The sequence below is a fragment of the Gossypium hirsutum genome, chromosome D02 (assembly GCF_007990345.1).
Source record: "Gossypium hirsutum isolate 1008001.06 chromosome D02, Gossypium_hirsutum_v2.1, whole genome shotgun sequence".
NCBI lineage: Eukaryota > Viridiplantae > Streptophyta > Magnoliopsida > Malvales > Malvaceae > Gossypium > Gossypium hirsutum.
In genome coordinates this window covers 2,361,996-2,378,472 of record NC_053438.1, presented here as the reverse complement: position 1 = coordinate 2,378,472, position 16,477 = coordinate 2,361,996, and the positions used below count along the sequence as shown (strand labels likewise).

General features: G+C 36.7%; 1 protein-coding gene across 1 annotated transcript; it reads left to right on the top strand.

Moving 5' to 3' along the window:
* Positions 1 to 1,316: 1,316 nt before the first annotated feature.
* Positions 1,317 to 3,226, top strand: LOC107934807 (berberine bridge enzyme-like 8). The gene has a single exon (XM_016867318.2). It carries the CDS (start codon positions 1,424 to 1,426, stop codon positions 3,035 to 3,037), a length of 1,614 nt encoding a protein of 537 aa, XP_016722807.1. The 5' UTR covers positions 1,317 to 1,423; the 3' UTR covers positions 3,038 to 3,226.
* Positions 3,227 to 16,477: the final 13,251 nt, after the last annotated feature.

Genomic DNA, 16,477 nt, shown 5'->3' with positions numbered 1-16,477 from the left:
ATACCGAAAAGCCCAAAATTACAGGCTTGAAGAATGGGCTACACGACTCAGGCTTTTTTCTTTTTCCTGTTTTTCTTTTTGCCGCTAGGTTGGGCGGCTGGCTACTGGGCTGGCCTGGCCTGCTGCAGTGGGCTGCTGGCTGCTGGGCCGAAATTGCTCGGCCTGGACTAGACAGGCCTGCTGCTTTGCTGGGCCGTTGGGACGGGCCTACCGAATCTGGGCTGCTACTTTTTTTTCTTTTTTTTGTTGATTGGGCCGCTGGGTCGACCTGCTGCTGATTGTGGGCTTGCTGTTTTGGGCCAGCCTAGTGGTGCTACCTGGGTCTGGTCTATTTGATGCTGGATGCTAGTTCGGCCTATTGACTGGTGCGGGTCCCTCAGGTAGGGTCGGGTCGCGCCGGTCGGTTCGGGTCGGCCCGACTGTTCTTTTATTTTTTTCTTCTTTTTTCTTTCTTTTTTTTCTATTTTTCTTCCTTTCTTCTTTCTTTCGTTCACCCTAACCCTAACTTAACCCCCACCGTCGATGCTTCCTCCTTCCGGCGGTGCACGCCCTCGGGCGCTCCCCTCTTTTCTCCTTTCTTTTCTTTTCCTCTTTTTCCTTCTCATCTATTTTCAAAATCCCCAACTTTGAAGGCGTCACCACCACCCCAATCCGCCACTCGTCGCTCAGTTCTCCTCCACCCTCAGTGGTTGTGGGGAGAAGACCGAAATTTCCTTAGTTTCTTGCAGTTTTTTTATTTTTTTGCTACTGCTTTTCTCTCTTTTTTTGCTTGATTTTTTTGGCTGCTCCTTTTTGGTTGATTTTCTTGCTTTTATTGTTCATTTTCTTGCAAGGAGCAGGTAGCTGGACTACAAGTGTGCAAGTTGCGCCTGGCGGCTGAGGATTTTTTGACAGGAGGACCAGATTGTAGAGTATGCAAAAATTTTGGGTCAAAATATAATTTTAGGAAAATTTAAGGGTGAAAATGTAAATAGAAAAGTTTAAGGTTCAAAATGTAATTTTAAGAAAGTTAGGTGTCAAAATGTAATTTTAAAAAAGTTTAGAGGCCAAAATATAATTTAAAAAAATACTAAATTTGACCCGGACAAAATTCAATTATTACAAAACCCACCTGGTCCCAACTATCTTCCTATATTTTTGTCACATAAAACCCAATAATATTAAGCTAAGTGAACATTCAGAGCACGTATGCAAGTATTATTCAAAGATTTAGTTTTCCATCTGTATGTATAGATTTTTCAATTATAACAGCACTGAAAGTTCAAACAATTAAACCAAATACCAGGTCTTTTTTAATCAAACTTGTACCGTCCACGCTAGCTAAGAAACTTCAGTTTTCTTCACATGGCGGCTCAAAGCATTGCCTTTACAAATAAGGAAATCTCTTGTTGAACTCTTCACAAATTCATCAGTTTCATAAAACATGAAGTCCCTTCACGATTGTTTGCCATTGCTTTTCGTTGTTGTTTTCTCATTGTCATGGGTGAATGCTTCAGCTAATAGCAATGATTATTTTCTTGATTGCCTTTCTTCATATCACCCCGATGAATTCACTTCCTTTTCTAAAGTTATTTACACTGAAACAAACTCTTCCTATTCAGCAGTTTTGGAGTCCTCCACTCGGAATCCAAGGTTTTCTACGCCAAATACCCCAAAACCATTGGTTATTGTAACACCATCGAACATTTCCCATGTTCAAGCAACGATTCATTGCTCCAAAAAGCATGGCCTCCAAATTAGAACTCGGAGTGGAGGTCATGATTTCGAAGGCCTTTCCTATGTCTCTCAAGTCCCGTTTGTCGTTATCGATTTGGTTCATTTTCGATCCATCGATGTTGATGTCAAAAAAGAAGAAGCATGGATTCAATCAGGTGCGATCACCGGTGAAGTATACTACAGAATCAATGAAAGAACCACCAATCTTACCTTCCCAGGGGCTCTTTGCCACACTGTGGGAATTGGTGGGTTCATTAGTGGTGGAGGTTACGGCTTCTTGTTCAGAAAATATGGTCTTGCAGCGGATAATGTAATCGACGCACAGTTTGTCGATGCTAATGGGAGAGTTCTTCATAGAAGATTGATGGGGGAAGATCTGTTTTGGGCAATTCGAGGCGGCGGAGGAGGAAGCTTCGGGATCGTCCTGTCATGGAAGGTAAAGCTGGTTCATGTTCCGTCAACTGTGACTGTTTTCTCAGTGGGCAGGACCTTGGAACAAAATGCAACACAGCTTCTTCATCGTTGGCAATACGTTGCACCGAATCTTCCAAATGATGTATACTCACTCGTTTCGATATCATCGATGAACTCTACTGAAAATGGGGAAAGGACTGTTCTAGCAACCTTTACTTCAGTGTTTCAAGGTGTTGCCGATGAGCTGATTCCATTGATGCAAGAACGATTCCCTGAGCTTGGACTCCTTAAAGAAGATTACATTGAGATGACTTGGATTGAATCTATATTGTTCTGGAACCAACTTTCAAATGAAACATCGGAGATTTTACTCGATAGGAGCAATAGGAATTCCCTTGTTCCTCTTTCATACAAATCAAAATCTGATTACGTAAGGAAACCAATGCCAGAAATAGCATTACAAGGGCTATGGTCCCGACTTCTCGAGGTCAACGAAACAAGCACAGCAGTTGTAAACATCATATCTTACGGAGGAAAAATGGACGAAATCCCAGAGACAGAAACTCCATTCCCTCATCGGAAAGGCACCTTATACAAGATAAACTACAACATCGTTTGGCAAGAAGAGGAAAACAGTAACCCCCAAAGGTATATAAGTTGGATGAGGACACTTTATAGCTACATGGGTCCATTTGTTTCAAAATCTCCACGAGCAGCTTATGTTAACTATAGAGATCTTGATATTGGACGGAATAATGATGATGGCAAGACAAGGTATAAACAAGCAAGCGTTTGGGGCCGTAAATATTTCAAGAATAATTTTGATAGGTTGGTTTATGTCAAGACAAAAATTGATCCAGAGAATTTCTTCAAGCATGAACAAAGCATTCCTCCTCGTTTTCATTAATCGAAAAAGAAAGATTATGTCCTGAGTTGAATTTATTACCTAACAATTCTACATCTCTAAGTAGCTTTTAGGTGTTTTTTTAGAATAAACTCGTCCGATATTACGTTCAGTAATAGATTTTGTCTTGAAGATTTTGTTTAGAATAAACTTTCTGTTCTTATTATGAACTTCAGCTTTTGCCAAAACATCAAAAAATGAATGGCTAAAAAATTATTATTCCTTGAACAAAATAAAAATAACTTTCCATATTTTACGTCTACGTAAGTTCAGGTAGACCTCATCATAGGTCGAGTCATCCAATTCGACCTAAAAGGTCTACTCAAAAAATAATAAGGTTTAGGCAAAAATATAGGCTCGAAAATTAGGTTTAGACAAAAAAATTAGGCTCATTTTTAAATGAGTTGGGCCTCGTGTAAGAGTTTTTTTGTCCTAGCCCGACCGAAAAAAATTAACTATTTTTAATAAAAAAATCATATTCCTTTTTTGTTGTCCCTAGTGTTTTGGTGCAGTTTTGATGCTATTTTTGCTGTTGTTTTTGTTATTTGGATTTTTTTTCTACATTTTTATTATTGTTTCTCTGTCGCTTTTAATATTATTTGAAATTGTAGAGTTTATGTTTTATTGTTAATTTTATTAATATTTTATTTGCAACTTAGTATAAAGAATTTTTAATGTATTTTTAATTTTTTTTTAATATTTATTCTAATATTTTTAAGTGAATTTGATATATTATAATTTTTTAAAATTTATTGTTTATAATAAAATAATCTAAAAAATTAATACCAACTTACCGGATTCGAATTTAATTTCTATGATTCAAATTGAACTTAAACAAACAAATTTTCAAGTCAAACCCAACCAATCCTTAAAATAAGTTCAAAGTATCTTCCCATATTTTTGTCAGACAGAATCCAAAAAATTATACGATAAGTCAACATCCAAATCACATATGCAAGAATTTTGTTCAGAGATTTAATTTTAACAGCAAAGAAAATGATTAATAAATGATTTATTCTCCGACGCCGTAATTGACAATTTGACATTTGCTAATAAAATACAAGTTCTTATATTATGTTTCTTCAATAAAAATATTAATAAAAGTTGTTATATTGTGTTGAAAAAAAAAACTATTTCATGAGTAGACAGGTAACGAGGAACAATGTAGAGAGAAATTTGACCAAAACTTTTGGTAAAAGAATATAGAAACACGAATAAATTAATCTATTTGAAAAAAATCGAGTTTTAAAGTGAATATCTAAAGATAATTAATTATAAAATTAATATTTTTTGTTAATTTTATATAATTTTTATTGGTATAATAATAAATTCAACTCTTAAAATTTACACATTTTGATGCTATAATTTTTTATATTTTTTGAAGTGAAATTTTATATTTTTTTAGATAATTTTTATAAAATTATAATTAAATTGTCGGCAAATATTAAAAGCTTAATATGTTAATGTATCAATCAAAATCATATACAAAATGGAAACATGAATTGTCGTGATTAATTGTTCTTAAAATTAATAGGGGTTAAAATATTCTAATTTTTTTTAAATGAACCAATTTATTCAATATCATAATTGAGAGAGACCGAAAAGGTGTTTTTACCAAAATATTGTGATGAAATCAAACCCTTAATACTTAAGGAAATGAATGACGTAGGAAAACTCTATGAATAAGGAAACCTCTTATTTCAAGTGTTCACAAAATTCGTCAGTTTCAGAAAAGATGAAGTCCCTTTACTGTTCTTTACCATTTCTTTTCGTTGTTGTTTGCTCATTGTCATGGGTGAATGCTTCAGCTAATAGCCATGAGAATTTTCTTGATTGCCTTTCTTCATATCATCCACAGGAATCCTCTTCCATTTCTAAAGTTATTTACACTGAAACAAACTCTTCATATTCAGAAATTTTGGAGTCTTCGATTCAGAATTACAGGTTCTTTACGACAAATACCCCCAAACCATTGGTTATTGTAACACCATTAAACAATTCCCATGTTCAAGCAACGATTCATTGCTCCAAGAAACATGGTCTCCAAATTAGAATTCGAAGTGGTGGTCATAATTTCGAAGGTCTTTCCTATGTCTCCCAAGTCCCGTTTGTCGTGATCGATTTGGTTCATTTTCGATCGATTGATGTTGATGTCGAAAATGAGGAAGCATGGATTCAATCAGGTGCAATCACCGGTGAGGTATACTACAGAATCAATGAAAGAAGCACAAACCTTACCTTTCTAGGCGTTGTTGGCCACACTGTTGGAATTAGTGGATTCATTAGTGGTGGAGGTTATGGTTTGTTGTTCCGAAAATACGGTCTCGCGGCGGCTAATGTGATCGATGCGATGTTCGTTGATGCCAATGGGAGAGTTCTTGATAGAAAATTAATGGGTGAAGATTTGTTTTGGGCTATTCGAGGTGGTGGAGGGGGAAGCTTTGGGATCGTTCTTTCATGGAAAGTAAAGCTGGTTCATGTGCCATCTACCGTGACTGTTGCCGCTATATGAAGGACTGTTGAATTTAGTTCCCATGCAAGACATGCAAAGGTGGCCATGCAAGGAGAAGTGGCAGCAAGCAGTCGAGCTATGAAGTGCAGAAACTGGAGCTTGAAGTTGCCTAATTACTTGTTATGTTTTGATTGTATTTTTTAATTATTATTTTGTAATCTAGTTCATGTTGAACTAAGTTGGTAAACCTTATGATGTTTTTTTGTTGATTGATTGACTGAGAAATCAGCAAAGAAACTTAAGCAAGCTGATTAACAATTTCCAATGTAAATTTAGTGGTGTTAGGTATGTCATTAGGTAAAGACTTGTTCATTTTGTTGTTGTTATCTATTATATGTAATGGCATTATGCCTTCTGGTTTTGTTAATGAAAATATCAGCTCTTTTCATTCAAAATACTCTCTCTCAATTTCTTTTGTTTTTCATTCGCATGTGTTTCTGTTCTTGCTTCTGAGTTTGTTTCTTCAGCAAGGCTCGAGGCTTGCTATACAAGCAAGATTGAAAACAGTCTGTTGTTGTCTCTTTGCACCAACAATTGGTATCTAGAGCTTCATTCTTAGTGGACCTATTTTATCAAACTAAGAAAGCTGAATGTCTTCCTCAAGTTTTTCACCAGCAGCCCCACCAGTCTTCAATGGAGAAGGCTTCCACATATGGCTGGTCAAGATGAAGACTTACCTACAGGCCTTTGATCTGTGGGAAGTTGTCAATACAGATGCTGAGCCAGCACCACTGAGGGCCAATCCCACAGTAGCTCAGATTAGGCAACATGCTGATGAGAGGACCAAAAGGCACAAAGCCATGTCCTGCATTCAGAATTGTGTGTCAGATGTCATCTTCACCAGAATTATGGCCTGTGAGACTCCAAAACAGGCATGGGATAAGCTTAAGGAGGAGTTTCAAGGCACTGAGAGAACAAGGCAACAACAGCTATTGAATTTGAGAAGGGATTTTGAGAACCTGAAGATGAAGGAAGAAGAAACAGTGAAGCAGTATGCAGATAGAATCATGGCAGTGGTTAACAGTATAAAGCTCCTTGGTGAGCACTTTGATGAGGCAAGGATAGTAGAGAAAGTTCTCTCCACTTTGCCTGAGAGATATGAGGCCAAGATATCCTCTCTTGAGGACTCAAGAGACCTTGCTACCATCTCTTTGACTGAGCTAATCAACACTTTCTATGCTCAGGAACAAAGGAGAGCTAGCAGAGCTAAAGACCACCAGGAAGGTGCATTCAATGCCAAGGCCAGAGAAGCCTCGAGCATCAATGCTCCAAGAGGTAAAAAGCCTTGGAAAAGCAGGCTTAAGCCTGATACTGCAAGGAGCAATGACCAGCCCTGCAGATATTGCAAGAGGCCAGGTCATCCAGAAGACAGATGCTGGTTCAGGCCAGATGCAGTATGCCAACACTGCAAGAAGAAAGGCCATGTTGAAAGGGTTTGCAAAAGTAGAACCAAGTCAAGGCAGAGTCAATTTCAACAACCAAAGGTTGAAGCTCGAGTAGCTGAGGACAGTAGTGATCAAGAAGAGCAGGTATTTACTGTTTCTTGCTTAGCTGCTGAGAAGAAATGCTCAAAAGGCTGGTTATTAGACAGTGGTTGCACTAACCACATGTCACCAGATGCCTCCTTATTTAAAACCTTGGATAGAAGTTGCAAAACCAAGGTCAAGGTTGGAAATAGTCAGTTCATAAGGGCTGAAGGAAGAGGAGAGGTGCTGATATGTATTCCCACAGGCAACAAGATTATTACAAATGTGCTGCTAGTGCCAGAAATCGACAGAAACCTTCTCAGCATAGCTCAATTACTCGAGAAAGGCTATTCTGTTGTGTTCAAGAACAAACAGTGCCACATTGCTGATCCAAGTGGATCAAGCCTTATGACAGTCACAATGACTGACAAATGCTTTGAGGTACACTGGCCAAATGACTCAAAGTCTGCATATACAGCCTCTGTTGATGATTCCAAGCTTTGGCATCAAAGGCTTGGGCATGCCAACTTCAGATCATTGGCTCGAATGGCCAAAGAAGGCTTGGCAGAGAACTTTACTAGCTCAGTGGAGCATGATGATGTGTGTGAAGTTTGCCAGATGGGGAAACAGGCAAGACTGCCATTTCCTACAAATTCAGCTTGGAGAGCTACTGAAAAACTGCAGCTGGTGCACTCTGATGTATGTGGCCCGATGAGGACTGAATCACTCAGCAAAAATAGGTATTTCATCCTCTTCATTGATGATTTTACAAGGTTTTGCTGGATTTTCTTCTTAAAACACAAGTCTGAGGTAGCTCAAGTGTTTGTGAAGTTTAAAACTGCTGTAGAGACAGAAACAGGTTGCAAGCTGAAATCGATAAGGTCAGACAATGGCACTGAGTACACTTTAGCTCAGTTTCAAGCCATTTGCAATGATGCTGGTATCAAACACCAGCTTACAAATGTCTACACACCTCAGCAGAATGGGGTATCAGAAAGAAAGAACAGAAGCTTGATGGATATGGCCAGGTGCCTGCTGTTTAAGAAAAAACTGCCCAAGACCATGTGGGCTGAGGCAGTAAACACTGCTGTCTACCTTCAAAATAGGCTTCCTACCAAAGCTCTTGCATTCAAAACACCTTTCGAGGCTTGGTCCGGTTTCAAGCCTTCCTTGGCACATCTGAAGGTGTTTGGTTGCCTGTGTTATGCACAAATACCAGCAGCAAAGAGAGACAAGCTCTCTGAAAGGGCTCAACCAGGTGTTCTAGTAGGCTATAGCTCAGTTAAGAAGGGCTACAGGGTGCTGGATCCTTTGACAAACATAGTTCAAGTGAGCAGAGATGTCATCTTCGATGAGAAGGCTTGCTGGAATTGGGAAAAGAATGAACCAGAAGCTGCTTCAGAAGACCTGGTGCCTAATCAAGCTGAACTTGAGCAGCTAGGACCTGAAATGGATGTTGATGATGTGCTTGTGAGAGGCACAAGGCCGCTAGATGATATTTATGAAAGGGCACAGGTTGCAATAGCAGAACCTAGCAGTTTTGAAGAGGCTGAGGCAGATGAAGGCTGGAAACTAGCTATGGTCGATGAAATCAACATGATTGAGAAGAACCAGACATGGGAGCTAGTTGATAAACCTACTGAAAAGAAGACCATTGGAGTAAAATGGGTCTATCGAGCAAAACAGAATGCAGATGGCAGTCTGAACAAGCTAAAAGCCAGGCTTGTTGTCAAAGGTTTTAGCCAAAGGTATGGTCTGGACTATCTGGAGACATTTGCACCAGTAGCCAGGCTTGACACAGTTAGAATGATAGTTGCCTTGGCTGCTCAACATCAGTGGACCATTCATCAGCTTGATGTTAAGTCTGCATTTCTCAATGGTTTCCTGGAAGAAGAGATCTACATCGAACAACCTCAAGGATTTGTGGTCACTGGCAAAGAACACAAGGTGTACAGACTGAAAAAGGCTTTGTATGGCCTGAAACAGGCTCCTCGAGCCTGGTATGCTCGAATTGATTCTTACTTGCTCAGTTTAGAATTCGAGAGAAGTCTCAGTGAACCAACACTGTATGTGAAGAAGAACCAAGCTGAAACTCAGCTTATCCTGTCACTCTATGTTGATGATTTATTGGTGACTGGAGGAGATAGAAGAATGCTGGAAGATTTCAAAAGAAAAATTATGGAAATGTTTGAAATGTCTGATTTAGGCAGAATGAACTACTTCCTTGGAATGGAAGTGAAGCAAACAGCAAAAGGAATCTTTTTTAGTCAGAGTTCTTTTACTATGAAGATCCTGGATAAGTTCTCTATGAATAACTGCAAGCCAACAAGCACACCAATGGTTGTTGGAGTGAAGCTTTCGAGGCAAGGGAGTGGTGAACCAATTTGCGAGACTATGTACAAAAGTCTCATTGGTAGTCTGTTGTATTTGACTGCAACAAGACCCGATATCATGTTTGCTGTTAGTGTGCTATCCAGATACATGAATTGCTGCAATGATCAGCACTTTCAAGCAGCTAAAAGAGTGCTTAGATACATCAAGGCACCATTGATCATGGTGTATTGTTCAAAAGGGCTGAAAACATGAAGCTGATAGGCTATGTTGATAGTGACTGGGCTGGATCTTGTGATGACATGAGAAGCACATCTGGATATGCCTTTAGTCTTGGCTCAGGCATGTTTTGCTGGAGTTCTAAAAAGCAAAGTCTAGTAGCACAGTCAACAGCAGAAGCTGAATATGTTACTGCTGCATCTGCTGTAAATCAAGCCATATGGCTTAGAAAAATCCTAGCTGATTTAAATCAAAATCAAGGAAAGGCAATAGAGATTTACTGTGACAACAAATCTGCTGTTGCAATTGCAAAGAATCCTATCTTTCATGGTAGAACAAAGCACTTCAACATCAAGCTACATGTCATAAGGGAGATGGAGCAAGCTCATGAAATCGAGCTGGTTCATTGCAATTCAGAAGAGCAAATTGTTGATATCTTTACAAAGGCACTCAATGTGTCTAAATTTGTTAAATTAAGAAGGCAATTAGGTGTCACTAGCATGGAAACTAAGGAGGAGTGTTGAATTTAGTTCCCATGCAAGACATGCAAAGGTGGCCATGCAAGGAGAAGTGGCAGCAAGCAGTCGAGCTATGAAGTGCAGAAACTGGAGCTTGAAGTTGCCTAATTACTTGTTATGTTTTGATTGTATTTTTTAATTATTATTTTGTAATCTAGTTCATGTTGAACTAAGTTGGTAAACCTTATGATGTTTTTTTGTTGATTGATTGACTGAGAAATCAGCAAAGAAACTTAAGCAAGCTGATTAACAATTTCCAATGTAAATTTAGTGGTGTTAGGTATGTCATTAGGTAAAGACTTGTTCATTTTGTTGTTGTTATCTATTATATGTAATGGCATTATGCCTTCTGGTTTTGTTAATGAAAATATCAGCTCTTTTCATTCAAAATACTCTCTCTCAATTTCTTTTGTTTTTCATTCGCATGTGTTTCTGTTCTTGCTTCTGAGTTTGTTTCTTCAGCAAGGCTCGAGGCTTGCTATACAAGCAAGATTGAAAACAGTCTGTTGTTGTCTCTTTGCACCAACAAGGACCTTGGAACAAAATGCAACACAGCTTCTTCATCGTTGGCAATACGTTGCACCCAATCTTCCAAATGATGTATACTCAGTGGTGTCGATTTCAACAACGAACTCTACTAAAAATGGGGAAAGGACTGTGGTAGCAACCTTTGTTTCAGTGTTTCAAGGTGGTGCTAATGAGCTTATTCCATTGATGCAAGAACGATTCCCTGAGCTTGGTCTCGTTAGGGAAGATTACATCGAGATGACTTGGATTGAATCTATATTTCTCTTGACCGGACTTACAAATCAAACATCGGAGGTTTTACTTGATAGGAGCTATAAGAATTTCTTTCTTTCTCCTTCATTCAAAGGAAAATCTGATTACATGAGGAAGCCAATGCCTGAAATAGTAATACAAGGACTATGGTCACGTCTTCTTGAGGACGAAGCAAGGATTTCAACTCTAAACATTATAGCTTACGGTGGGAAAATGGACGAAATCCCAGAGACAGAAACACCATTCCCTCATCGAAAGGGCACCTTATACAAGATAAGCTACTATGTCGGCTGGCAAGAAGACGATAACAGTAACCCTCAAAGGTATATAAGTTGGATTAGAAAAGTTTACAAGTATATGGGTCCATTTGTATCAAAATATCCACGAGAAGTATATCTCAATTACAGAGATCTTGATATAGGAAGGAATAATAATGAGGGTAAGGCAAGTTATAAACAAGCAAGTGTCTGGGGTCGTAAATATTTTAAGGAGAATTTTAATCAGTTGACTTATGTTAAGGCTAAGATCGATCCGGAGAATTTCTTCGGGCATGAACAAAGCATTCCTCCACGTTTTCATTGATAAGGAAAAGAAGAGTATATTATGTGTTCAACTTATCACCTACTAAATTTGATATATGTAAGTCGATGTCACTCTTACACAATTTCATTAATAGTAATACATTTTATCTTAACAATTCGTTTTCCTGTTTAGGCTTTCTTTATATTGTTTTTCAAATATATTTTATTTGCCCATCATGGAAATTTTATTACTAATAAAAAATCACAGCTGGGTCAACCTTGCCAGAAGAAGCAATGTCCAATATCCCACAAAAGACAATGAAAACTCACGACTAAACTTCCTAGAAAATCACCTACAAACCCTGCACTAAAAGAACTTCTCACCAAGCAAACCAACAGCTTATGTTTGTTCTTATAAACAACTCATACACGACCTACAAGGCATTAAATTCACAAAACAAACACCAAAAAAAAGACGCAAGGCAAAAACCAAAAGTATAGTCCAAAAAACATAAAAGATATTACCACCAGGCCATAAACATCTGATCTCTATCCGCATAAGTCTTTGCCGAAACATATGTAAAAGAATCAGTCTCACGAAGGACATGAACAAAACGCACCTCTCCAATCAGGCCAAAGGCAAAAACTGTGAGTTTTTTCGGTTCACCGACCTTGGAGACTTTGGGAGTTGATGGTTAATTTAAGTTTGATCGTATGGTATAGATTATTAATATAACTATATTGGAAACTTGAAAATTCGGAATAAGGTAGAAGCCTATAATATTTAAGTTACCTATGATAGAAATTTAACTCAATACTTATATAATGTCAAGTCTTGAATTCAATAAGATAAAATACGTAATTAGAATATAATTGTTAATATCATAAAATAATAAATATAATATATCATCCAGAAGAAAACAAAAATTATAACTGTTGTGATAAAGAGAATGATGGGCGATATACTATTAATAGACTCATAATATAAATTTGTTAAGAGTGCTATAATTACGGGAGCACTCTCGATGGAATCTACATATGTGAATATGAAGTGTGGTCACTTTTAAGAGCTCGAGAGTTTAACTCTAACAAGATTCATGAAAAAGGTTATAGATACATGGTCATAATAGTGTTCATAATGATGTCCACGAAACCAATTAAATATTTGACTAAAACAGGTGCACCTATCAATTAATAGTATAGTTACTGTAAGTAAAGATATCGTTCCCACGAAGATCAAAAGTACTAGCAATTACCGTCTTTTTATTATTTAACCGAAAAATTAGAAAAATTAACTAAATTAACTAACTAAATAATACAACAAATAACAAATCAGGAAAATAAACGATTAACAACTAAGAAGCGAAGCAATACCCAGGAAAGAATCCTCCTAGATTTCAACTGTCATTATCAATCTGAATTAAATAATTTTTTTACTTAGTATCTTGATCCGTAGAAATCTCTAAATTATGCTAATATCTCTTTTGAGACTAGGAGAAACTAACTCTATATTGATTAATTGAATTTTTTTTCTAATTAAAACCCCTATTATCGTATTAACTCGATATATGGATCCCCTATTAGATTTGACTCTAATCCAGTCGATTTATGTTGTCTTATTTCTAGGATTGCATACAATTCTATTCAATTATGCTAAATCTACTCTTAAACAAGGTTCATCCCTCTTCTAATTTAAGCACATCAAACATGGATTAATAGTCTAGAAATATTAAACCAAAAACTAAGCACACATAATTGAGAATGATCCAAGTATTTATTGCGTAAAATAAAAATAAAAAATAGAATCCATCCCAGGGTTCATCCCCTTAAGTATTTAGAAAATTAGTTCATAATCGCAAACAAAGACAGTATAACCATAAAAAATAAAGAAACTCATAATAAACTTCAAAGAAACAAAAAAAGAGATCCTCAATCTTAATGGAAGTTTGCTTCAAAGTCAGCTTCAATGGTGTTTTTCGAGTCGTTTTCTTGAGTAATCTTCAACGACTTCCTCCCATCTTCTTATATTTGGTATATATAGGTTTTAAAATGCCTAAAAAACCTAAAAATTGTATTTTTCTGCGTATTTGTAGTGCGATTCACGCGCAACAAATATATACAAAATATGATATAAAAGGATGTATATCTTGATTAAAATCAAATCAAATTGATTTAACTGCCCTTTAATGCAAATTTTGTCTCATTATCATAGATATTTTCAAAAAATTCATCCATTTTGAATGCCTATAAAAGGCTAAGACTTTTTCTAAATTTTTTGCTCAATCTCACTCTCTCACACCGAGATTATTTTCTCTCCAAAATTCTTCTCTTTTCCTCTCCATATTTTCCAACTATCTATGATAGAAAAAGGCATCGTTTGTTCGTTGATCACTGCAGAGGTGCTACTTCTTTGATCATTGTGTTGTTGTATTCTAGGAGATAGTCGACTAACGTTTCTCCAAGTACCGTAGAAGCGGCCAAATCTATCTTAAAAAATTTGTGTTAAACAGGCTTCAATATTTAGTAAATCTCTATTCTTCTTTTCAATTTCTAGTTTTAACTTTGTCACGGTATTTATTGGTTTTTGTATCTAACAATTTAAATATAAATTATTCAATGTATTTTATTTTATATATATATATATTTTTTTTTTTTGCTAACTTGTTTTATCCAACATGTATATTTTCCAACATGTATATTTTGTTAATGGTTCCCAACACCCCCAAACAGTTAACATGTAAGTTATTCATCATCGTTTTTAGTGGAAATTAATGGATCCTGAAGGGCAACATGCTCAATCTCTTTCAAATTATTTTCGGAAATATCAAGTATAAATAAACCACATTTAATATTCAAGTCCAAATTGCAAGAGCACTGATAAACAAATTCATTACCGCCTTTATCGCAAAAATCACAAATGTACCTCGATCAATAAGCTGGATACTTAATAAGAAGACTATGATGCATAAGATCAAGTGGATGGTCGCGATGGAAAGGGTCATTAAGCTTCAAAGGTGCATCAGCACATATCTTGTGAAGGTAGAATCCACAGTTTTCCGCACAGCTAAAACATGGAGCAGACACCTTCTCCCCACACATGGAGCAGTCAGCTACTCCACTTTGATTGTCGATCAGCTGCTCTTCATTCGACAGAGTGGATGTTGATGCCCATAATTCTCTGGCTCCACCATTTCTCCTTCCTCACTGTCACTTCCCCCAAACAATAGAACCTTAAAAGACCCAATATAAATAAAGTAAAAGTTGATTTTGGTAGCAAAGTTTCAATGAAAAAGTAAGATTACAAGTGCAGAAAGATAATGATTCAAGAACTGGGAGAGGCAGAGGCTCACTTATAGTAAACAGAGGTCAACTCAGTTAGCTAGTCAATGCTTTTTCTTATCTTTTTCGTAAAGCTCTGCCTGCTTCACTCATGCTGTCATAAAAGAGTAGGTTAGGATATTGATGCCATATCCATATAATTGATATTTAGAGCTAAACCATCCACAACAAATACATAATCAAATGCTAAATTTAATTTAAATGTGAATCTAAGAATGAGAGAAAAATAATCTCAGAAAGAGTTGAGTTTTCAAATGAACTTATATAAAGAAACAAAGAGCTATTAAGCATCAAGCAACTACCTTATTATCGTAGTCCTCATCTAAGTAAAATCACATCGTCTAATTACAAGAAATTCTAAATTCAACAATCAAACACCAATGCAAACCTCGTAAGTTTTGGCTTCAGATTATTGCATTAAAACTTAAAAGTAGAAAAAACCAATTACTATGACAACAACAACTAGCATTACAAGGCAAAGATCAAACTTTGTTCTTCAGTCTTGAGTTTTCCTGCAAATGGTAGGTTTCAAATATGATTAGGTCTAAATTGCTACATGGACCAATCCCAGAAACATTGTAGAGAACTGGGTGCTACACAATTCCAATGAACAATATATTTGCACTCTGACTTCAAGCATTCAAGAGCCAAATCTTCACAAGGCTTACCGCATTTATCACAATCAAGATAATAATACTTCTTCACAATGGAGAGTGGGTGTGGATGATTTTTTTCTTCATAGATGCTCTTGAGTTTGAGGAATGGATATTCTCCAAGAATACAACCAACATGAGCAGAAGTATCGCATGTTGCACAATGATAAAACCAATTATTTGGATAACGACTTTCTTCACAGATATCACAAAAGTGACTGTGAATAACTGTTTTCATCACGATCAGTTAGTGAAAGAAAATGCTCATCACATTTGTGATGAGCTGTAATTGAAAGTGAAAAACATCCAAGATCTAGCACAAAATTGCAATCCTTACAACAAAGTGCCCCCATGAAAAAAGACTACAAGCATTGCACTTCCCTTCGTACTGTCTGTAGAAACGGAGCGGGTGTTCATGTTTCAAACATGTTCGAGCACCAGGAGTAAGAGCAATCACACATCTAAGACATGTCCAACTCTCACATTCACTACATTCATAAGCAAAGCCATTAGATATATGACAACATCTTTTACACAAAAAAACTTTATCTGAAATGAGGATGAGAGGTTGTTTGCAAGATGTATGATGCCAAACACGCTTCCTCCGAAGTAACTCAGCACAAGCTCTATGAAGAAAAAAATCACATTGCGAACAATAGTAAAATGGATCCAAAATTGTAACATACACCCATCACAACTGTTTTCATACCCTCCAACGGAAGCACTTAGCATTAGATTGTGCATATGCTTGAAGTGTTTTACTTTTGTAGCTTCTTTGGCATCATTCCACTCCAAAACGGTGATGGAACTTTCATTGAATATCTCATCTTCATCTTCAAGTGAAACTATTGAATATGAGCTTGTATCCTTTGTCACACAATGCACATGGAATGTAATATTGCAATGTAAACAACGATAACTTCCGAGCTCTGGATTGACCTCATCATGACAAATTAAATTATGTATATTTTGTTAATGGTTGCCAATACCCAAAGCAGTTAACAACATGTTTAAGTTCTTCATCATCATTTTTAGTGCAAATTAATGGATCTTGAAGGGCAACATGCTCAATCTTTTTCAAATTATTTTCGGAAATATCAAGTA